The sequence below is a fragment of the Nymphalis io genome, chromosome Z (genome assembly GCF_905147045.1).
Source record: "Nymphalis io chromosome Z, ilAglIoxx1.1, whole genome shotgun sequence".
In the NCBI taxonomy this organism is placed as follows: Eukaryota; Metazoa; Arthropoda; class Insecta; order Lepidoptera; family Nymphalidae; genus Nymphalis; species Nymphalis io.
Window position 1 is genome coordinate 13,003,060 of NC_065918.1, and position 25,040 is coordinate 13,028,099.

Sequence of the window (25,040 nt, forward strand, 5' to 3'; positions counted from 1 at the left end):
TATTGTAAAAAAGGTAAACAATTTTATATATATGAGATAATCATAATCATTCTATGATAATCAATCATTTATATCCAACTAAACATAAGTAAGACATATTTTCCAAAAAATATTACATGGCAAATATCTAAGGCAGAATTTGGTTGTACATTTTATTATTTGCTATATATTAGTCACCCAAATTCGCAAAAAGTAATTGAATTTAATAACTTTAATGGGTAGGCTTTGCATCAAGTATTTTTAATTTTTAATAATATTATTATTTAAGAAAAAAATATCTGTGACTGACAATAATATAATATTGTTAAAAAAAATTGTATGTTTTATATCGATCAATTCCATAATATGCAAAATATTTTATTTGTTATTTGAGAATTACTTTTATATAAATATTGAAAATGAATGTAGTAAATTTCATACCACATACATACATAGTGTAATTATGGGCACATGGGACATAACATCTGAGTTCCCAAGATTGGTAGCGCATTGGAGATGTAAGCGATCGTTAACATTTCTTACAATGCCAATGTCTATGGGCGTTGGTGACCACACACCATCAGGTGACCCATATGCTCGTCCGAAAAAAAATACTCATTATATAATTAACAAGTTTTACATTTATTTATTGTATAATTTCAGCAGAACGTGTAACTAGTAAAATAGGAACTCTTTGATCGAACCTAGCCTTACATTACTTGACATTAAATAATAAATTCTTCTTTTATTTATCTATGAGATAATCCAATATATAAATAGACTGATCTGTCTTATCTTTTATATACGTTATACTCTATTTTATCAGATGGATCTTTTTAACAATAAATAAATATGTATTCAACTATTATACTTTAATATTTTAATGTTCAATAAAACACCATGAAAAGGTACGCTTGGAAAAACGGTTCGGTAAGTGTTATTGCTTAAAATGAATAGGCTATCTATAAACATTTGTTACCAACGAGCAATGTAATAATAGAATATATTGTTTTCAGTATTTATTTAAAAAAATGGGTTAGTTTGCACAAATAAACCAAAAATATGTCTGTTTTATGTGTCAGTTGACAATAATTCATTCTAGTCTAGGTAGAATAAACTAACTTAACTTTATTATTTACTGTACAATACAAAGAAAAAAAAATACTAAACATGGATTCAACCTTAATAAGATAAGCATATAACTTTGGCGACCTTATTGCTACATAGCGATCTCTTCCAGGTGCAACGAATAACTCATAGGATATGCAGGTGGCGCCGCAATAATAAATAAAATACCATAAATCTAACTAATAAATAAATGTCAATATAAATATAAAATACACAAATATAAATAAATAAATTATATTATCAATATATACTAACATTACATCATATATAATATAAACACAATAAATACGATAAGTTCCCAAACAAATCGAGTTTAATTAATACCCACTTGATTTATTTGAAAACTTATAAAAAATAAAATACATAAAAAAAATATTGATGGTAAGGAATTTGAGACAAAAAGTGATATTACATTTTTAAAAATATCTCGGGATTTGATATCGGGAATTGGCCGAATATTTAAAGAAAGGTCATTCCAGAGCTTAATAAGTAAGTAAGTAATAAGAACTTAATAAGCTGAATTGTAACTACTCCAGGTTTCCCTAAAAATATAATTTTCTCCTTCAAGTAAGGGGTTCGGAGGAGTAACAAGCTGAAATAACACACAGTATATAACAGAAAGAATGTGCATATTCTGGCAAAGTCGGACGGGTAACCAATTAAGACGAGAACGAAATTGTGTAACGTGGTAATATTTGCGTAATCCAAATATAAACCGAATAAAAGATTTTCGAATTCTTTTATTCTACTCAGGAACCTTTATTTAGAAAGATAAAAGAAGAACTATCTAACGTAAAATTATTAATTATTCAATCCTAGTTTCGCAAGGGTAAGAATAAATAGATAGACTATAACCATTTAGAGTCACGAACTCTTCTTTAGATCTCATTCGTTCTATCACACACAAAAATTGCGTCTATAATACTATTAAAGTTGCTATTATTAAGCAAGCGTAATAATAGCAACCTTAATTTTACTATGGGTATCAATTGAGCGTTTGTAATTGTAGCTTGTATTGTAGCAGACATTTTATGATATAGCCAGTATTTTATAAAATTTACTTTAAGTATAATAATAACAGCGAAATATGTAAGTACCTTTAATAAATAAAAAAATATTACGTGCTAGAAGTGTTAGCCGCGCATAAATTGAACTGGATTGATTAACTTTATTGGGAAACTATTGTTTGTTATGGGATCATTGAATGTTCTCATTTTTAATACAAAAATAAATTACAGGCAGACATCCAATAAAAACATTAAGCTATTCAACGATTAATAAACTGTTGATGCAATCCTTACAAGTTTGACTATGGACCTAGTGAACATATTCAACAAACAATCATTTCAATGCAGTTAAATAAAAATTAAATTTACATATAATCTATTTATTAGTGCAAATGATCCAGTAACCAAAGTTTCGAATTCAGGCTACAACCGAGTTTTCACGTATTAACGTTTATAATAATAATTATAAAAAAAAACAGGTTTAAAGCTTATCCTTTACGAAATATCATCTCGTCATTTACAATAGTAATGAAACCAACTAATCAATTTTATTGCAGAATAATATTGGCCAAGCAATCCTAAACAAATATTGCCTCACATCACAAAGATGCTGCTGGTTACCTCCGAAAGCTGCAACGATCGTAATCGCTTTAATTGGTATATTACAAAGTTCATTACATATTTTATTTTTTTTCACTGGCGCTGATATTCTCGCTCATGCTGGAGTACGTGAAATTATTATCCAAATAATTATTCATACTTACGCTATTGTAGGTATTTTGTTATTTTCATTACATATTTTGCTACTAATCGCTGCAGTAATATATAGCGAACCTTTAATTTTATTATACCAATGGTTTATGATTTTTTATAGCGTAATAATTATTATTTTCGTTTTATTTATGAGTATGAGTAGTGATTTAATTTCAGCTATAATTCTATGCTCATTTTATATCATGTACTGGACTCTGTTTTATATTATCATTTTCCCCGTTATAAACGGTTTCAGAAGGAATATACATACAATTGTAATAGTGATAACATGATAAGTATCTTTTAAAGTATTACATAAGTGTATAACAATGTGACATTTCTTTTTTTTTTCTTTTATATAGTTAAAGGAAATTTATGCAAGGCTAATCAAAAACCAAACTTTGCACTTGATAAGCTATTCGTTACGTTTTCTTTTGAACATAAATGGTATAATGCATAATTTATAATTGAGGTAAAAATGACAATGAAAACAACTACGTTTACCATTCGGAAACTGATCTTTATCTTTCTTAGAATCAACAACAAAACATCAACAAATTAAATAGTATTCTAATAATAAATTTCCTTAACATAGTTGAAAACTGCTGAAAATGACTAGTATAAATTCATAGTAGCTTGATAAAATTGACTTATCAGCTTATCTAAAACAAAATAATTTCGCTTAAAGTACTATTTTGCAACAACCACTTCTAAATTACAATGTTCAGCTAACCCAGTTAATTTAACGCCGTGCCAGTGAGACAAGTGTGTGGAAGTTTGAAATACTTATGAAAATTCTAAGCATAGCATTAACTCACATTGAAACTCAACACACTCTGATCACCTTGAGCCGAGATTGTACAGGAACATTAATTTAAACACAAATTGAAATCCGAAAACCAACTGAGATTTTATGTTTACTTTACCACTTTTTACCACTTTGTATTAATAATTAAAATAATTAATCTCTTGCTCGGCTTTGAAAAATAAACGTCGTGAGAAAAGCTGCGTGTCGAACAAAATTCTGGCGATAAAATAAACCCATTGCCGTATAAGCCTCGAAACCTGCGTAAAAGAGAAAGAGAGAATCTGCCCGAGCAGCATTTATGGGCCGTTACAACACACTACATTTTATATCGATATGTATGTATAATCTAAATATTTGCGTTTCACATCAAATATTATTTCCAATACAAGTCATGCTGACGTATAAACGAGTAGCCGATTGAGTATCGCATTTATGTCGTCCACGGATGTTGTGGAAAACAGAAGGTGTTCCAGGAAGCCGCAGTTGGCGACGCAGCACACACTGGCTAACAATAACATAAGTCTGCCGAATCTCGAGGAATCCTTCCCAGCACAATGCCGCTGTAGCTGAATTAATATCTTCTCCTGGGACATTTCCATTTGTGAAGACGTTATGTCTAGGGAATCTAAAATAATTTTTTTTTTCAATATTCAATTGATTTTTGGTTAAATTAAGTAAAATACCTCTGGTATAATCTAATATTATATTTATTTTAATTTAGAATAGCAAATCAGAATGTCTAAACAATTTAGCACTATTATAATAATAAGAACTATTCCATAAAGTCTTAATGCTTCGCCAACAATGGGATCTAAGATGTCTTATCATTTTGTTAATCACAAACATTGTTTTTGAAATTAAAACTAAAATTATAAGAGAAAATAAGTACATATACAGTACCGTACAGTACATACATAGTTGTATGCAACATAAATATCTAGTACCTGTGAATTAACTTATTACATAAATGAATAATATTAATAACTATCAACGATCATATTACCTGTTCGAAATAACAACGCCGTTTTTAAGCAGTCAAACTCGGTTTTATCTAATCGGCTCTGTCCAATTCTTTTCTGAAGAGCTGCCAACTTTCTGAGTTCGTCTTTGATATTTTGCCGCTTAGAAGTGATAACGGAAGAAACATGATCTGTTGAAATACGGTTTTTTTATTTATCTAAGACTTTATTTACTTAAATTATCTTTCCAGTGACTGTCAAGGTTAGTTGTGTAGAACATGAGTAATTCATAAATAAAAGGCACTGATTGACTATCTATCCACAGCTTAATTCAGGCAACTTCGATTAAAATACACAGTCATAATTTGGAGACTCGTTTTGTAATAGTAAAATCCATGTGCCTCTTAAAATCAAAATATCACAATACGAATTTTGCGCTGTGTTCCTTATTTTTGACTCGCGTAATCATTTTAACACGCAAATATAAATATAATTATGTATATACATTTTTGGTATTAGATAAAACCATGCTAGTAGATAAATGCAATTCTTATTATTTATTTTAACAGGATGCCAACAATATTAATATAGTTTTATAGGTAAGTTATATATAAAAAGCAAAAATAAAAATATATTGTATGCCCTACTCAAGGGCTAACTCAGCATGCTTAATCTTAATGGGATAATCAATTATGTAGGATACACTAATGCATTTTTTTAAAATAATTTTAATCCGGGATAATAACAAAAGTTGATTATTTTAATGTACATAAAATGATTTTTATAAGTAAACCTGGAATTTATACAATTCAAAAAATCTAAAAAATTAAACAATCAGATATATGTTTTTTATATTTTTACTCACCTTGGTCGAAGTAGTATGAATATTGTGCTGCATGTAAGATAAATAGTTCCTTCCAATTACTCTGAAGCAAAGATGTCTGTTCGCTTTGGGATATCTGCTGAAATGCTGCAACGCTGTGCAACCACTTCACCGTAGCAACTAACAACTTTGCAGCTGGATCATAAAGTTCTATATCCAAGAACAGAGGATTTTGAAGTTTTACTTTACGTTCTACATTATCATCGCTCTTTCTTGTTGTTTCCGCTTGTTTTGCAGTTTCGAACATTTTTGCTTGTTCAATGAATAGGATTTCGTTTTTATCAATATGCGACAGAGAATAATTTCTGTCGGAATTTCTCCTCACATAATGTACGGGTAGATCAAAACTTGCCGAGTTTCCATGGAACCCTTCGTCTATAAAATGATTTAAAATTCAATATATATAAAGTTATGTTCAAGTACGAATCTATTTCAGATATTACATTTGAAAACATTCGCGATAACATTGATAATGTTAAATTCACATATAAAAATCGCACAGCTTGCAACAGACAACCATTTCAGTATATCTAGATTAGATACGTAAAGATCAAAGAATTAAGTACATTTGTCATCTAAGAAAAATACATAATAATATCATGTTACATAATTCGCTAGCGAAACTGGTATAACTAGACGCTTTATTAAAGTCATAATGTAATCTTACTAGATCCTTCGTTGTTGCTGTCCATCTTGCACGCTTCTTCAGAACTAGATACTTCGTCTTCTTTATTTTTATCGGGGAGCTGTGAGTCAGGTTTCTCTGACATATTACTGTGAAACGACGCATGGTATTTAGGTGAATGAAGACTATTGGTAAATGTTTCTGGAAAACAAAAGGATACAAGTATTACATGAAATTTAAATAAACAACCAAAAATGAATGAATGAATTGAAATTGACTTCTATCGAAATACTAAAACTGAAAAAAAAAACTATACAACATTTTAACGTAAGTTCTCACTCACTTTGTGAATCCATACACAGTGTTTGATTACTCTCTGCGGGCAATATCGGAGGATAGAAAATATTTGAAGGTAAATATCCGGGATGCGGTATGGAGTAGTGCATTGGATTTGTGAAAAGGGGAATTTTAAAAGGATTGAGAGAGTGTAGAGGGTTCGGGTTGTTGAGTATAGGCCTTAGGTTCTGGATATCCATTGAGTCGGGCACTCTTGGGAAGTTTTGTAAGGAAGGATTTTCTAGAAAAATATTATGATTTCGTTCGTTAAGTGTGTTATAGGCGTAGGGAGTGAAAGTTGGCAGAGTGACAGGGGTATGGGTGGGGAAAAAAGGGGGCTGCCTCGATAAATTATAGCTCAGTTTCTGTAAAGCGAGCTGATGTTGGTTCACAGCTGGTCTGGGAGCACGTTCGTGTTGAACCGCTGAAATATAACGAATGTTTTATCTTCATAACAAAAACCTCTAGAATATGCAAAAGTCATAGCTTTGTTCATTTATAATATCGATATCGGTACAGTTTAACGGTATCTCCGTTAAACTTAAGTAAAGGTTGTCCAGCCGGCATTTTTATAAAATTTTTTTTATAGAATAGGAAGGCGGACTATGTAGTTACTACTGTAGTTGTAGTTAGTGCCTGGTTCACTCATCCTTCAAACCAGATCGCAACAATACTAAATAATGCTGTTTTGCGGTGGATTATTTGATGAGTGGGTGGTACCTACCCAGACGGGCTTGCATTTGTTAATATCTCCTTTGGTTAAGTCGTAACTTACATGATCATTAGCAGACGAACCAAAACTTCATTTATGTGTATAAAACTAATAAAAACTAAAGCTAAAAATATTTAAATAAATATATATCAACGTCACCTTTGTTATCGTTAAAATATTAAAACATAAATGTTTAAGTTATGTATATAAATGAGAATGGGAGCCAACACCTGTCCCACAAAGCAACCCCTAATTCAATGAAGCTTTTATTAAGTTTGTTCTCACAAAAACATGGATCAAATCTTGCGGCTAAAATTACAAGTAGGTAAACAGCGGTAGCGGTCACGAACGACGAACAAAATTTCCAGAAAATAATATCATATATGTGTACATGTATAAAGCTCGAAGGCGTTAGAGGACGATGATACGACAGGGTGACTTGGCAGCATTATGCGATCAATTTGACATATAAATATACTGGGGATACCGCTGTAAGTGAGTTTTTATTTGTTGTGTATCTGCTTTTGACACAGTGTAGCGGGAACTCTAGAAACCTCTTTAATATTTAGGTAAAATGTTATTGAGTGTTTCACCACGATGGTTGTATGTATTAATAGCTTCCCTGGCCAGACAGTTTACAAAATAGTAAAACAATGGTCATGAATCAATTGTGATTCAGGACAGAATAAGACATAATACTACTCATCCTAGTCTCATGCATTACATCATCTCATCTAACTATCCAATAAAAAAAACAATAAATCGTATTCTTTTGTTACGATTACGTTATCATTTATTATTAAAACATACGATTTCTACTTTGTATAGGGGAGAATATTTTAATTAACAAGAAAATAATTTTCATACTTAAAAATAACAAAAAATACTAAACATGTAAGTATTAATTTTACAGAATATAAATATATTTTTGTTCACTAGACCATTTATTATACTAAAGGATTAAAAGAAAATTTATCTATTTCCTTTTTTTTGACGACCAATGCATAATATTATTAAAGTTACTAAAAGTAATTTGTATATAAACTTATTTTTTAATTGTATTTTAATACTGAAGAAGTATACGTCTTCGTTAAATCTAATGGCTGTCACATTATGTATAGTTGGATCAGATCGCGTGTGAACCGCGGCCTGCGGTGTTATCTGAGGGCGCCCACAATTTCCCTCCCTCGACTTTTTTTCACACTCTCTGACACTTGTGTACCGCAAATACTTGAAATGTCTCCTAATGGAAAAGACATGCTTCTAGGAGGAAGCCTGAATAAATACTTTATTGAGACAAGTGGCCATTTGTTCCCGTTCAATTTTGTACAGATTTTTCCGATCACGGTTTTACGAGATGACTTAAGCATGTGAATATTCTACGCGACATATTATATTTTATAAACGAATTGTGTCTTGTGTCACTTCATTTACGATCATATTAAATGCAAAGAAAGATTAAGGATAAACTTCACTCATTTTAAATTTAAGATGAGTTTCAATTATACTATAAGATTTTACATGTCTTAAACAAAAACATTAATTTTGATCGCGATAAATTAGGACTGAAGGGAAATAAAAAATAAATATTATCAAGTTTTAATTTACAAATGTAATAATAATTTATATACTGTTTTAGAATTATTATTAAAATGTATACCTTAACCGTTGGATCTGTAATATGTCTAGTATTTACTAGCATGCTGTATATAATGCTAAGCTGTAAATGTAATTATGTGTTAGTTAATTTTATTATATCTTTTAGTTATATTTCTCGATTCTATTAAATAATTATTATTACACTCACAGTGTCATAAAAAACTTTAAATACAAGTAATACAGTTTGCACGTGAGTATTCCTTATACCCAGTGTTTCGCGAAACACAAGTCTTATGGAAAGTACCTGGTACCCAGGCAAAAGTGACTCGCAAGAAGTCAAGCACGCGTCCATCGAAAGAACGCGATGGAAAACGATTGTGTCTGCCCTTTGCCCTAACGTCATGGGGGATAGGATTTAAAGAATATAAGAAAGTAAGTATGGTTTCACGAATACTAATATACTAAATGACGTTTCATTGATTCACGATTCAGACGATTATATATATTTTTTATAGTACAGGTAGACTATATATTTGTATATTTGTTTTTATAGAACGAGCATATAGATCTAATCAAAGATCTTGATTTTCAAATCGATTGTTTCGCGCAAAAAAGAGATTAACTCAGAGTAACATGGCCTTAAAGTGTAGGAGCCGCTACCTTGGACATTAACTCAACATATTCATTTTACAGTACAATCGATTCACGAAAAATTACAAAGTTATGTAGATTCAAATGGATTTAGAAACTTAAACAAAATTAAAGGAATTAGTTAATTACACAAAAAAACGATATATCATTTTATATAAAAAAAATTAAAAAGTTTGCTATCAGCATTGTCGTTGTTAACAGCTGAGCTGATTTCAAAACGAAGTCATGTAAAATATTTACATCTTATACTGTCACAAATATTACTGTGGCCTATTCCAATTACAAGAGTATTATGACTAATAAAAACTCTAATATTAGGGTCGAGACAAACTTGTGCAAAATGTAATCATATTAATGATTAACAATTACGATTACAACGTATATTCATCAGTATAACGAAATTATTATGGTACTCATTATGGTATCGGGAAATTGCTTATTGAATTTTGGCGAATGTTGTTATCGGCACTATAAAGGTAAATTATTCACTTTAATATATAAGTGGTATAAGTAGAGTAAGTGGAATAAGTAGAGTTGTATTATAAATCAAGATATATTACTTATTAACCCTGTAATACTTAATATAGAAGAGTTATTACCAAATCGCATAGAATATTTAAATCTAAGGTTCGGCAATAGAGGTCCTCTAGCACATTGATACGCTGAAACTCACGCTACACGAACTATTCGATAACTTTGAGATATTGAAGATAGTTTCAAATTGAACACGCATTGTAACGTCATACAAACATTTTTTTTCGGCCACAGTGGACAAATAGTGGTACCTGTAGCTGTAAAAATAGCGTCGTTATCTGCTTAAACGCTAATTGCTTCACAGTTGCAACACATTGTAATTAAAATAAATCGAGCGCTGATTAGGAAGACCTTATTAATATATGTAATAGAGTATAGGCTATCTGCTACTCTGATGAGCTTGATATACAGTACAGTACAGTAACAGCCTGTAAATGTCACCCTGCTGGGCTAAGGCCTCCTCTCCCTTTTTTGAGGAGAAGGTTTGGAGCTTATTTCACCACGCTGCTCCAGTGCGGGTTGGTAGAATACACATGTAGCAGAATTTTGATGAAATTAGACACATGCAGGTTTCCTCACGATGTTTTCCTTCACCGAAAAGCACGAGATGAATTATAAACAGAAATTAAGCACATGTAAATCCATCGGTGCTTGCCCGGGTTTGAACCCACGTTCATCGGTTAAGATTCACGCGTTCTTACCACTGGGCCATCTCAACTTTGACTTTGAGCTTAATATATAAGGTTTCATTTTTTTTTAATTTAAATCTAACTGTTTGTCGATGTGTATAAACATTTAAAAAATTTGTATGATATTGATGCTTTTTTACTGAAAATGAACTGTGGCACTAGTAGAAATATAACCCATCTCTTACACCATCAATGGACTTTGGGAACTAAAATGATATGCTTGTAGGTACATTGACTCACTCAACCGTCAAACGCAACAATACCAAGTATTGCTGTTTGGTGGGGATGTGGATGAGAGTTGCATCCAAACGTGCTTGCACAAAGGCCTACCACCGAGTAACAATGACATTTTATTTGAAATATATGTAAGAAAATGATGTGTGTATATTTTACATTTTTGTAGCGCTTTGGTATTCGCTCAGTCAAAGTATTTAATTGAAATCTTTTTTTGTAATTCAACTCGTGCTCAGCGGTGAAAGAAAACTTGAGGCCGGTGAAACGTGCATTATGTCAAATAAAATTCTGTCACATGTGTATTTAGAAACGCTAATTGACCAGCGTGATGGAATAAGCTCTAAGCCTTTGTTTGATCTTTGCCTTGCAGTGAAACATTTACAGACTGATAATTTTATTACGAATTTGAAAATGTGCAGTTCTGATATAATTTGTGAAAATTAAAATCGCGCGCTGCTATTTGGCAGTACAGATGTCTCTTAGTTTTATTGTAAGTTTATTTCACTCACCGTCCTTTTTCATATTAACGCGTAGACATTTAGAAAAACGGCAAGCCTGACATTGATTTCGTCTGCTAACATCAACAACGCACTGCCCACTTTCCTTGCACACATAATCCAAGTTCCTTAAAATAATAACATTCATATTAAAATGTATATAAATAAATACAATATAAAATAGATAAATCATAGTATATAATCAAAAATACATTACGCCGTCGTAGTTGGATATTGTCATGAACATTTAATAATATAATCGATAACTGTTTGTAGTGTTATTTTAATCCAACTTGTTATCTATACTATAATAATAATAACCATACATTATAATAGACCGGACATAACAGTGGTAGACAAAAACAACAAAATTGTTTTTATAATCGAAATCGTATCATACGTAACACATATCGATGGCAGCAAAGTAGATTCGGCCATCTGCATTTTTCGAAAATGCTTTTTTTACGAAAATAAGCTTATATCAACCTCATCTACAAGTATGTATTAAAGTTTTTTAATCTTTCTAAGTAATTGCAATTATCTGGTACGTAAATGAATACATCTACACTCGAATTTTAGAAAACGCCGCAGTAGTAACGGACATTTGAATTTGTCCGCCTTTACTTCGGAGTATCCACAGATGATTGAACCGCAAACAAAGCGCGGGTACGCGGTCACTTTTTATTAAAATTATAATGTTTATGGGCACTTTTTGTTAAAATTAAATTGTTTATAGTACTCTACATTTATGTATCCTTAAAATATTCGTTTCTATCAAGATACCTACCATGATTTTTACAAAAATATCAAACACAGTAGCGTAGGAAAATCAACAGCAGTTCACGACGCAGAATTTAAATAATAATTTAGTTTATTTGGACCTCATCGTTAACGTTTTGATCTGTTTTTTTCCATTAAAAAGTAGTTTTTAAGTGATAATAATTATTGAGTTATGTTTTTTTTTATTTTATACTCGGTAACTAATCTTTACTAATATTATAAAGCTAAAGAGTTTGTTTGGTTGAACGCGCTAATTTAAAAAAATACCGGTTCAAATTGAAAATTATGTTAGTTAGTTATTTATCAAAGGCTATTATTATATTTAACATCAAGCTACAACCAATAGGAGCTAAGCACCAATAAAAATGTTGCAGAAACGGGGAAAATGTATTCTTTTTGAGAGATTCCGTTGCGTACGCTGCCTGAACGGTTAAAGTTAAGCAACAATCACGTATGCCAGAATTGTTTTTCTTAAAAGATAAAAAAGCAACGATATCATGTGTATCATGTAAGGATGACTTACTATAACCTTTTTTTATTGTAATCAAATTAGTTTTAAAATAATCCATTATTTTCGTAGATTTTTTTCCCCATTGTTTTATTAAATTTATAATTACCCCATTTTTTTAATAGTTAGTTAATCACAAGTACTTATTTTTTAAATACAGATTTACCTTTCAGTTTTAAAAGGATACAATTTCTTATGAAGGTATCGTTTGCAGTTATAATAAATAAAGCACAGAGACAGACATTAAAATATGTCGGAATAGATTTAAGGGAATTCTGTTTTTCTCATGGCCAATTGTATGTTGCCCCGTATAGATCTGGATGCGGCGAAAACCAATAAATACTAACATCCTACGAAAATGAAACTAAAAATGTTGTTATTACTGAAATACTAAGTCCGCTTTTAGTGATTTCTTTAAGTTATACACGGGTGAAACCGCGGGCACAGCTCGTTACCAATAAAATACTTAACTAAGTGATAAAAAATAGACTGATATTCGGTATGTTTTAAAGGGTGATTATACTTTTAAGAAACTGTGATATTCATTTTTATCTGTATATTAGAATTATACTTTATTTATATTAATTAATAAAAAATTATTTTCTTTGATAGTTAATCTAAAGTATAATTTACTTAAAAATAGTATTGTTTTTTTTACCATAAACAAAAATATATAATTATTATGAATAAATAATAAATGAAACAGTATTATTGCATATGCATTATTATTAAAACAAAACATTTGTGTGATTTGGGAAGTTAAATGAGTTTAACTGAGAGACGTAGATGAAGCTATGTGTAATGTTATATGCAAAGTAAATGAAGACATCTACAAAATTTTAGTCTAAAAACGTTAAATACTGTTTTTATGTCGCTTAGATTTCTTTAAATATCCTTAAAAAATAGTTCTGGAGGTTGTTACCTTAATTTATTAAATATTTTAATTAGAATGAACTCTATTTTGATTACAACGAATAAACGGATAATAAATAACGGCAGATGTCTTCTTTTACGTTGAGGCTTTTACAAAGTAAAAAAATACATATACATTATTTCAGAAAAATAACGAAATAGGGATAAAATAAAACAATAAATAAAAAATGTTATTTTAAATCATCATGGAAAATTTCAAGTTCATTAATACATAAATGTCAAAATGGTAACTATTTTTTACTTAATGTGCTCTCCTGAAAAATTGCTATATATGGACATCTACATAGTCCGTATATACTTTGCTGCCATCGATATAACCTACTCATACACAATGAAAATGTAATAAAATTCACAGAATTAGCTATTTATATCACAGTTAAAAAATGGTCAATAAACACAGTTAAAATTTTATCAATCATTCTCTCCAGTACAGAGGTTATCCCAAATCACGCAAGACCGGTTTCACATCACCATTGTCAATTTACTACACTTAACCGATTTCAAAATTTCTTTCATCTATAAAAATCTTCATTGTCAGCGAGTATAATACATAGGCCATATTTAATAAATTTTTAATTTAAACGATCCTAACAAAAATTGCAATAATGTACTTTCACATTTATAATATTAGCATTGATTTCTCCGAAAATATTTAAGCATATTAAACAATATATATATATATAACGTATCTGGTATGGAATGACCAGTAAATATTTTACCGTCGAATACTTCGTTTGAAGAATCCTCGGCAGCCATCGCAAGAAGGCACTCCGTAGTGTTTGCCCGACGCTTTGTCGCCACATACCCGACACAGCGCATCCGACTTGCTCTCCATTACCAACTGTACCAAAAACATACATATGTATATCAGAGTAAATGTTAAAAAATTAAGCTTATTGATCGTCAAGTTTAGCATCGTTTCGAAAGAAACATTTCACCTGAAAAGAATTGATAAGAGGGGTGGAATATAATTTTAATAAAAAAAGAATAGACAAAATTCAAATGGGCGTAATCCTCTCATTCCCAAAGTGTATTATTATGAATAAAGTTAATCTTTTATGGTAAAGTCCAATATATTTGAACGTTTCAGTTACCCTGTTGTAAAGATAGCCCATTTAAATAAACTAAATAGAGAGTTATTTTTATATGATTAACATATTTCGGTTGAAGTGGAATTCAACTATGGAATGTACTAAAATGTATTAGGCGAACCTATGTAAGTAAGGTTAACATATTATATTTTTATTGAGGGTACACGCTAATGTATTAATAAAAGGACTTCGTTATAGTTTAATACCTAAAGCTTCCTCAACTAAAAGTACTGAAGTTTTTACGTATTTACGCATTAGGTTTGGAGCTGTGAATAATATGTATAATCAAACTTTAGTTTTTTTTAATAAAAAATAAATCGCATACTTCGAGAACCAATGACAACTGTCAACCAATGACTGTTGGTACTAAAAATTTTATTTATTAATTATTTTCGATCAATTGAATTATTCTATTCTTGGTCGTATTAAATTCTACATTCTAAATAAAATCTAGAAATATTATCTATTGACACAGCAATATCATCACGATTTTTTTTTCAATATAATTTATTATACTTTAAAATCTATTCAAGTATACATCATATCATAACCTTTTTTTAAATATGTGCATACGAAGTATTTTTTATACAATGGTTCAATCAATTTCTCGTCAGAGGCCCAGCGAATTGCAAATTCGCTTCAAGTTTGAAAGAATTCTGTCGCATCATCGGATCTGCCGTATTAATAATCGATTGATTATGCAAAAGGGATCGAATGACATGCGGTGAATTATAATATAATATATATTCATCAAAAATACGTTTCGATATGAATAGCATTTTTGACATTTTCACTTTAATACTGACAAAAAGAATTAAGCAATATAAGTATTTCTAGTTCATACGTAGGTACGAAAATAATATGAATGTTTCGCAGAAATTATTTACTATAGTAAGACGCTTTATTCCATTTATAAATACGGAAGCTAGTTAATATACTTTTATATAATTTTTACCTTCCTTTTCAGTCAAAGGAATATTCAAGTCACAATTATCTAGTCAACATTAAAAAACACCCGGTCATTATAGCTTATAATGTAAAGCTTGCATCGCTCTATCAACGACTATTATTTTTAAATTATGCTTTATTTTGATGCCTTACATCGAAGACATAGAGTTCAAATCTAGTTAAAATGACACGTGTATTTTTTCACACGAAACGGAAGTTACGGTTTACAATAATCTATTCTAGGTCTGTTGCTTCACGTCGTGGCTTTCAAGCAATAAGTCACATTTTCATGTGACGATTTTCATTCGCTAAGTTAAATCATGAAATAAACTTAGACCACAAAGGTGAGTGAGTTACTTAATTAGTACATTAAAAAAGGTAATGTATTATTTTGAGTTTTTTTTTGAAAATTTATATTACCGAATTGTCTTCGAATAATTTGTATTATTAATTTAAGTTTGATCAATATTAAGAAAATCACGTGATAGTTATTAGATTTTAATCGAATGTATTGAATATGTAATGTAAATTGGTGGATAAGAGTAATTACTAAACAACAAACAAGTCCGTAAAATTTATGTTCCAAGCCGGTGTTAACTTTACATTTCATTACAGAATAATGTAACATACGATTCAAAAGTATTGTTATGAGCCTTCTTGAATAAAGAATATTAATAATTGAGTTAAATTAAGATTAAACTAATGCATGTCTTACTAATGAAATTGAGTTATGATTGTATTTTAAGTCTTTTTTTATTGTTTTACTTTTTACATTTAAATTGTTATACAAACTTTTATAATTTTTAAATATTGATTCATTAAAACAAAAGGTTTAAAGTTTATACAAGCTTTAATTTATATTTTGTTGTTGCTTCGTTTTGGTTTTAGATTTTCTTTTTGTAGCAAGTAATAGTTATTTGTGATTTAATTGTGATTAAATCATGTAGTGTTTGCTTTCAAATGATTTTACAAAATCTGTAGAGTTGTTGTATTTGTATGTATGTAAGAATGACCAATGCAAAAATCGTAAGCAAACCTAATAAATAAATAAATAAATATTTTGATTTTAAAGAATGTCAGAATACATTAAGCATATTCTCCAGATATGGAAAATACGCTACTTTTTTATCATCGATACCAGGGGTGACAAGTGTTTTGTAATTAGCATAAGTTGCTAACAACAATTGCGAATCAATATCAAAAGTCGAGTATTCTTTTTAGTCATTATATCAAGGGATTACGAAAGAAAATCTACGCATGTTGATCTGTGTGTAGTTACGGTCGCTCAGTTAGGACATGTTTTAATTAAGTGTGAACTAAATAGAAACAGTAGTTGGCGATGCTAGAATATTACAATAGGGAAGCTTCAACATTGTTTAAGAAAAAAAGTAAGTAACAGCCTGTAAATGTCCTACTGCTGGGCTAAGACCTCCCCTCCCTTTTGAGAAGAAGGTTTTGGAGCTTATTCAACCGTGCAGCTCCAATGCGGGTTGGTAGAATACACGTGTGGCAGAATTTCAGTGAAATTAGACACATGCAGGTTTCCTCACGATGTTTTCCTTTACCGTAAAGCACGAGGCGAAGTATGAACACAAATTAAGCACATGAAAATTCAGTGGTGCTTGCCCGGGTTTGAACACACGATCATCGGTTAAGATTCACGCGTTCTAAACACTAGCCCATCTCGGCTCGTTTGAGAAAATACTGCATTAACATTATCATTGCGTACCAGCCTCTAGGATTCTATCACATGGAGTGGAATGAGCTTAGAATACTATAATCGTGTAATACATATATTATACCAGTAAATCGTAGTAAGTAATCACTTAATAATCGATTTTACTGTACAATTGCGAATAGTTATATAAATATTAAAATTATTATTTTTAATTAATTAATTATTATTAAATATTATTAAAACAGTTTAGATATTTGGAATCGATTGTCATATTTTTGACATATGAAATAAAATTCATAAAAAGCATACAGTTATGACAGCTCTAAAAACATGTATTTCCACGGTTTTCTGAAAAAATATAATGATTGAATTGAGTATAATCATTACTATTCATAATTTTCTTAAATTAATAATTTTAAATAAATCTTAGGTACATGCAAGCATACATAATGAAATTGAAGTATATCATTTATTGTACCAACTGTACGTTTTCAAAACATTAAATACAGCTTAAATATCCACCCTCCATTAAACCGTACCCAATGTTAAATACGATATCGAAATCAGTTACGCAATGGTCAATTAGACCATATTTTATTGAATATCTGACCTGAACCCTCACAGGTGCTGCAAAAGTCAAATTTTAATGACGGACGTGTGCCACGACACCGACTTATTCCCTATTCACCCTCTTCGTACTAGTTAAATGAAAGCAAAATGCCAACATGTTTTTGTAATTGTGGCGTGACGCCGCGGTGGCAACACAATTACACCGTATGACGATAACTATGCAGCTCTCGAGGTATAAATTATTAGTCTATTAATGATAAATGTCTTTGATTGCGTGTTATTATATATAGATATAAGTATTTTATCGACTATTCAGTCGAATAATTTATTATTGAGACTAAAAAATAAAGTCGTAATGAAAAGTATTGTTATCGATTTATTTATTTATTATTATGATTATCGTTTGTGTTTTATATTAGAAAATATATATATATATATATATATACAATTAAAACGCTGACTTGTTGATAACAATTACATAAGCGCCATATGGACTTCCTTTGTATATTGGAGTGCAAATTATTTTTATTTTTATATATACTATATATATTTACGTTCCAATGTATTTTGTGTTCTATTTTTTATTAGAGTTGCATTTTCAATCTAACAAAAAATATTATTAACTAAAAAGTAGTTTTTACACTGCAAATAGTCTCGCTCATATTTAGAGCTTTTTTTCCTGTTGTGTATTGCTGTTGGACCTACCTAGCGGCCTCTACAGCGTCACCGGGCGAGATTGGCGAGTTGAATTCAAGTCGGATTTATAGTAATCTCTATAATTACTGTAATAAATCACATCCAAGACCAAGTAAATTTATACATTAAATTTTAATTACCGCTATATCCTTAAAGATAACTATATTGTAGTAGAAGCAAAAAACCGAGCAAGTGCGAATCAGACTCGCGCACATTCCGTACCACTACACAATGCTAATAGATTTACCAGGTTATTTTAAAATTTAGACTTTTCATAGGTTTTTCTTTAATTTGTTCATAAAAATAAATTTCTTTAACGACAAATCACGGTTTTCGGATTTTTTCCTGTACTTTTGTTACAAGATATTGCTTTTTGTCAAATTTCATTATTCCCGGTCAACGGGTACCCTAGGTTTTGATTCCCTTTGCGAATGTAAGGGAAATGCGACATAAACGACCTCCCTTTTTTCCATTAGAGGTACGTACCTTAAAAAGTAAAAAAACCCTAAAAAGTAAGGAATCAGCCAAAAATAATGACAATGTTTTTTCTGGCAATATTTTATGTAAAAATTAATTTCAAAATTATTATTCGCATTATATGAGTTTAAAAAATATATAATAAATCTAACAAAATGCACCACCTTTGCACTTTATAACGAAAACGATATCAGTTTAATTCAAGTGCATATTAAAAATATTAGCGAAAATATAAACAGTAATCGAATACCGCCTAATAGTATAGTGAAATATCAAAGGGAGCCTCGCGTTGTCGTGTCAAAGCTATAATAATAAGCTTGGCTTTACTGACGTGCGCTACGTGGGGGGCACTGACATTTCAACCGTACTATTATCATAAGTACGACAATTTTTTGACAATAGAAACAAATAGATTGTTAAATAAAAGCAAAGAAAAAACACATATATCTTAAGTTATTTAAAAAAAAAACCTACTAGAAAAATAGGAAATAGATTTTATACTTAACACCTACTTCATAGCTACGTCATCAACGATGTTACAAAATGTATGTATTTTAAACCGATATGAAACTTACATTTTAAAATCGACTAACTAGATTTAATTACATGCTGAGTTTGTGAGTTATGTACAAGTGAGTCTAATATAAGCGCGTTAAAATAAAAACTTTCTCAATGCGAATTATTCTGCCCCCAAATATCGACTTTTCATTTGACGACTTCAGTTACGATAACCATCTACGTTTGGTGAATATTTTAAAATTAATTAAACTATTAAATCGATATCATTGAAATCAAATGTACTTCAAAGCCTAATATTTGGATGAAATTGATTCGTGATATCATCGCTTGTTCTATACATATACGAAACACGCACATACTAGCACAAGTTTAGATAACATTCTAAAAATACGAAAGTGACGTTAGTGTTTTTTCTCTCAAAATTCATTGATTGCTTAAAACTTCGGTATGAAATCGGATAATTTGAATAAAATACATTACAAAAGAAAAACAATACTCAAAACAATATGAAGACACTTAGAATTCCTAATTAATATAATCGGACCAGATCAGTAAGATGACTTTGAATTCTACTTCTTGCGTTTTGAAAATTAACTTCACTTATAAAATTAGACATTTGATTATATAAGCTTAAAATTATAATTGATTGATGATGAACTGGTGATTTACAACGGTGAATTTATAATTATAACAACATAAGTGTTTTAAAGTGTAACGTTTCTCACTTCGGTTAGTTAGGTGGTTGCAAAAACCACACGTAACGAAATATGTTACAAACAGGATCGCTTATTACCATTATTTAGTATTTTATTACTATTATTTAGAGGATAGAAGCCATTATTAAAATTATATCACATGTGACATTCAAAGTTATAATTATTGAATAATCGCACTCCATCAAATATGTCGAGTAATAAGGCGTGAAAATCTATATGTTTACAATAAATATTATGCGAAGGATTCGATTAAAAAAAAGAAATTGACTTACATACATTTGATACAGATAAAAAACTACAGAACTTCAGGCATTAATATTTCAGTAAACTTGAGTTATAAAATGAATGCACTACAAATGGTTGAGAACAAAATACGTCTACTATGCGACATCTATACTAAATTTCATATTGATTGATATCAATTGACATGCTATGCAAATGAATCGTTACATATGGATGGATAGACAGATCAAGTTTTGGTCTGCACCTCATACTATAGAGCCTTGTTTGTGTGATTCGAACTATATATTTTTGAAACTAAACTTAATTTATTCATATATTATAATAATGATAATATAATATATTAGGTATATCAATATACATTAACGAGCTGATTCAATTGGAATAAAGAGGTAAAAAGTACATATGTATATGTTATATATAAATCTAACATATGTATTACTTTTGGCTGCTATATTATTAAACTAATGAAAATTAAATGATAATGAAAATTTTTTTTGGACAAAATCGTAGCCGTTTATTAACAAGTAGCGGAAGGGACCCGAATATCGTTGGTTGGTTGGATGGTTAGGCAACCATTTCGGATATATCAATATTTCCTAAACAAAGTAACATAATTTATTGGACCCGGTTACCATTAACATAAAATTAGAAGGACACATTTTAATCGACACGTTTTAATCGACCTCTCTTTCAAAATGGCGAAAAAAACCGATACACGTTTGATTATTGTCTCAAAATATACAACATTGTGGTTTGTAGTCAACATTTTTAAAAAGTTAGTGCTATATTTCTTGTAGAAAACTTGAGACATTTTGTAAAAAAATAATAATTATTTATTGACACTTGTGAATTCCCAATATCGGATATCCGATTTTAGGAGTCACGTTATGTAAAATAAGTTGCTTGAAGTAAATACATTTAAAATTAACGCTTCAGCTTAAAAATATGGTTAAATAGTCAAAGAAAAACGTGTTGCCAAGATGATATGAAAAATGCATATTTTGCTGTAAAAAATAAGGAAATGGGATATCTTAAATATACAAAAACATTTGGTGTTCCTAAAAGTACAATGGATTTTATATATTAGCTTTTCCACTCCAAAATTTGATGCAAAAAATACAAAATATATAAATATTGATATCTCTTGAAATGGTAAAGCCTCATTGACAAAAATATAGGAAAATAAAATAATTGACAAATAAAGCTAAAGTTCTACCAGCTATCTGATAGTCGAAGCCTACTTGGTTAAGGCCTGATTTTTTTATTAAATTGATTTTGAAGTTGTCTAATTCCTTTTATGTTTACATAGTATATGAAACCGAGTCAACCTATGTTTAATGTTTTTTTACTTTCCGATTTTATTCTGATATTCGTGTCCCTTCTTCTAATAAATATCATTTGCAAAAAGAGCAAATTTACTTGGACGCTTTATTATATATTATCCTAACAAATGGGCAAGCAAACTGTAAACTTTGTAAACTTCAGCTTATTTTTCTCACAATGATAATAGAAAAATAGTTTTTATTTATTTCATCATATTAAATAAAATATTGTCTATGAATATCTGGTTTATTAATTAATATGGTTAATACGACGATTATTCACTCCTCTCTCGTAGCTTATATGAAATTGCGCTCGTAATTTTAACTGAATTTACCCTGAACTATCGGCGTGAACGGTAAACAGTAACTGAGAATTAACACGGTTTAACCAATATATTTTGAACACACTCGAATTTGTATAAGTATCAATATGTAATATCTATGAAATAGAAAATGGTGTACAAAACGATGGTACATAATAATAAAATGCGAATACGTGGAGCTACCAAGCTCTAAATTGTCGCCAGAATTTTTTTAACTACTTAAAACGTATAATTGATTTAATATATACAGTAGGTACCTATTTCATATGTGGGTTCATCGCTGAAGCGAAACTACTGAAATTAAGTATGAAATTTAAAGATAAAGGTTTCCTGAAATAGACCCGCTGAAAATATGTTTTCCGAAATTTAAATAACAGATATGAGATACAAAGGAAAAAAATATTTTTGTTTTTACACGTAGCTACACGAATTTTCGTATTATTATATTTTCATACAAGTATAAATTACTTGTTTCGACGATGTTGGTGCTTTAATTTGTTGGTTTATTCATAAAACCCTAAAATAAAAAAAAACTGATCGATCGTCATCTACTATCAACTATCAAACTATCGTTTAAAAAATTAAGAACAATATTAACCACTCAGCTCATTATGACAGAAATCTTAATGTTTTGTAATTAGAAACAATTTAGACCGACTTTCTATAAAAAAACATAGATGAATATCACAGCTTATTAGACAAATTTTACACATTAAATAAAATTGTAACCTTATTATCCAATATATATTATTTTTATTAATATTTCCAATTATCTAGCTTTCTAGCGCATATATGGTGTTACTATGAATATCAAGTACAATATTTCTAATCATTAATTTAATTTTGAAAATTATAAATTATTTAATACTAATAAGCCTTAAAATAAAAATAAATAAAATAAAGCTTTTTTATGTGCGTTCACATTAATCAATAATTTAATATAAATATTATGTATAAATAGCGAACATGACACAAATATAAAACGTACTCACGTAAGTTATTCCTGACCACGAAAGCCACGAGTGGCTTGATCCAAAGCTGGCATGGGCGGCGAAGCGAGTAGAAACCCTCAAAAGGCGGGGCGACAATTCTCCCCTACTTTAAGACCTTCTATTGGGCGACCGCGACTGGGCGTTACGTGCTACCGCAGGCCGCATCATTAGCTATTCGCGATAACAATGGGTTGTCTCTTTGTTTATGTCAAAGAACGTTCGTATTAGTTGAGTTAAGTTTGACCGATTTGTTGACAAAATCAACAACCGTTGACGGCTATCGTTGATACAGTATTCTAGACGATGTTATATATACGAAACTTTATGCAGCTTCCTACACTAATAATGCCTGGATGTTTTATTGCGAATATGTAACTGATTGTATACTAGCATTATCTCTGAGAAGCTGTTATTTTATTCAGAATTAAATTTGTAAATCAATAATATATCTTTAAATTACTCATTGGTATCTTTACTTCAAATGAATATTTATTTAATATCATTAATATAACTATTGTACATGACAATATACATAATATAATATCGTAGAGAAAAAACGCCAAACATTTTATTATTAAATAAGCTGTCCACCTAACTCAATATCCAGCAGCAGTCAGTTAGTCAACTGAAAAACTTATCAAACGGCCAGCGTATTAAAAAACTTTGTATCAATTAATTTAAACTTCGATTTAAACCATTTGTCAGATCGATTCTTTGAATGGTAACTTTCAGGCCTTTTGGACTAGGCAGAGGACTCGATAGGAACCCAAAAATTGTAGCCGAAGAACTGATGCTAATGTCACTCAAAGTTAACGATAATAGTTATTAATGCCAGAAATGCCGCGATTGAATGCGACTTTAATTTATTATTTATAATGTATATTGTATCATGGTGACTGTTGACCTTTTTGCAGAGCTTCGGAATTAAACATGGCTACCTACTAACCAAATCTACAACCTTGAAACACTTTGAAGCTCGACCCCCAAGCCCCCTAATTATCTGGTATTACTTACACGCGTCATGAAACACAACGAACAGCAATGGCTTTTTTGGGTGACATTATTTTTTGTATTCTTGGTGAGAAACTAGAGGCAATTTTTCACTTTCATTCTTGCCTTATAGCCCATTTTCGAATAACTCATAACTTCCTTCACGTATATTTCATGTTCATGTGTAATAATGTGTGTAATAATGTATGTATGTGAGTTACTTTATTCCATAACTTTTATATGCAATCTTTACATCATCCCGTGTAGCACTGGCTGATATTTTATTCTTTATTTCGTTTTTTTGTAGGTAGGTAGGTAGGTAGGTTTGTAGGTTGTTTTTTTTTATTTTTGACGTCGTTATAATTAGTTATATTCGTTTTGAATGCGTTGGTACATTCTGTATAATTATTCTTCAATATTTTACCACTGTAGTAATGTTGTTGTTTGTTGTACGATGGTTATTATGATTAATTTTGTAAAAGCTTAATGTGGAATGACAAATCAATAATCTCATATATTTTGAAAATATATTCATATATAGTATTATTGTTAATTAAAAAAAAGAAACATAAAATAGTAAAAATAAAGTATCACCGTTAGCTGGTAGTAAGTAAACAGAATCTGAGCGCAAAAAAGTGATGCAATATTATTTGTAAGACGATGTATGTGGATGATTCGAAAAATTCTGGTTATGTTAGGTTAATACCTACCGAAATGGCCGAGGGACCTAGCCCGAACAAGGCGCCAACCAATTTTGTCGCTGTCATAAATTGTAGCCCATTTGGTTGGCTTATTATAAATAAAAAGACACTTCCATTTTCAACCATAAGATACCTACCATAAAGTGGCAATCCTTGGTA

The 25,040-nt window shown here is 30.0% G+C and overlaps 2 protein-coding genes across 2 annotated transcripts; one reads left to right on the forward strand and one right to left on the reverse strand.

Moving 5' to 3' along the window:
* The first annotated feature begins 877 nt into the window (after positions 1-877).
* LOC126780672 (uncharacterized) lies at positions 878-3,160 on the forward strand. Its single transcript, XM_050505302.1, has 2 exons — positions 878-909; positions 2,672-3,160. The coding sequence occupies exons 1-2, from the start codon at positions 880-882 to the stop codon at positions 3,158-3,160; spliced, it is 519 nt and encodes a 172-aa protein (XP_050361259.1). The 5' UTR covers positions 878-879.
* An 806-nt stretch (positions 3,161-3,966) lies between these two features.
* Positions 3,967-23,247, reverse strand: LOC126780673 (nuclear receptor subfamily 2 group E member 1-like). The gene is made up of 8 exons (XM_050505303.1): positions 23,191-23,247; positions 14,335-14,456; positions 11,407-11,522; positions 6,486-6,902; positions 6,185-6,343; positions 5,500-5,892; positions 4,679-4,825; positions 3,967-4,300 (listed from the first exon to the last, which is right to left on the reverse strand). Exons 2-8 carry the CDS (start codon positions 14,448-14,450, stop codon positions 4,065-4,067), a joined length of 1,584 nt encoding a protein of 527 aa, XP_050361260.1. The 5' UTR covers positions 14,451-14,456; positions 23,191-23,247; the 3' UTR covers positions 3,967-4,064.
* Between the last annotated feature and the right edge of the window lie 1,793 nt (positions 23,248-25,040).

Bases quoted from the DNA above. Each gene is read 5' to 3' on its own strand.
- LOC126780673 (XM_050505303.1), bottom strand. From the start codon at position 14,450: ATGGAGAGCAAGTCGGATGCGCTGTGTCGGGTATGTGGCGACAAAGCG. The intron at 6,903-11,406 runs GTGAGTGAAATA...GTTATATTTCAG, and splicing joins CGTTAATATGAAAAAGGACG to CGGTTCAACACGAACGTGCT. The intron at 6,344-6,485 runs GTGAGTGAGAAC...TTTGTTTTCCAG, and splicing joins ACTGTGTATGGATTCACAAA to AAACATTTACCAATAGTCTT.
- LOC126780672 (XM_050505302.1), top strand. From the start codon at position 880: ATGAAAAGGTACGCTTGGAAAAACGGTTCG. The intron at 910-2,671 runs GTAAGTGTTATT...ATTTTATTGCAG, and splicing joins ACGCTTGGAAAAACGGTTCG to AATAATATTGGCCAAGCAAT.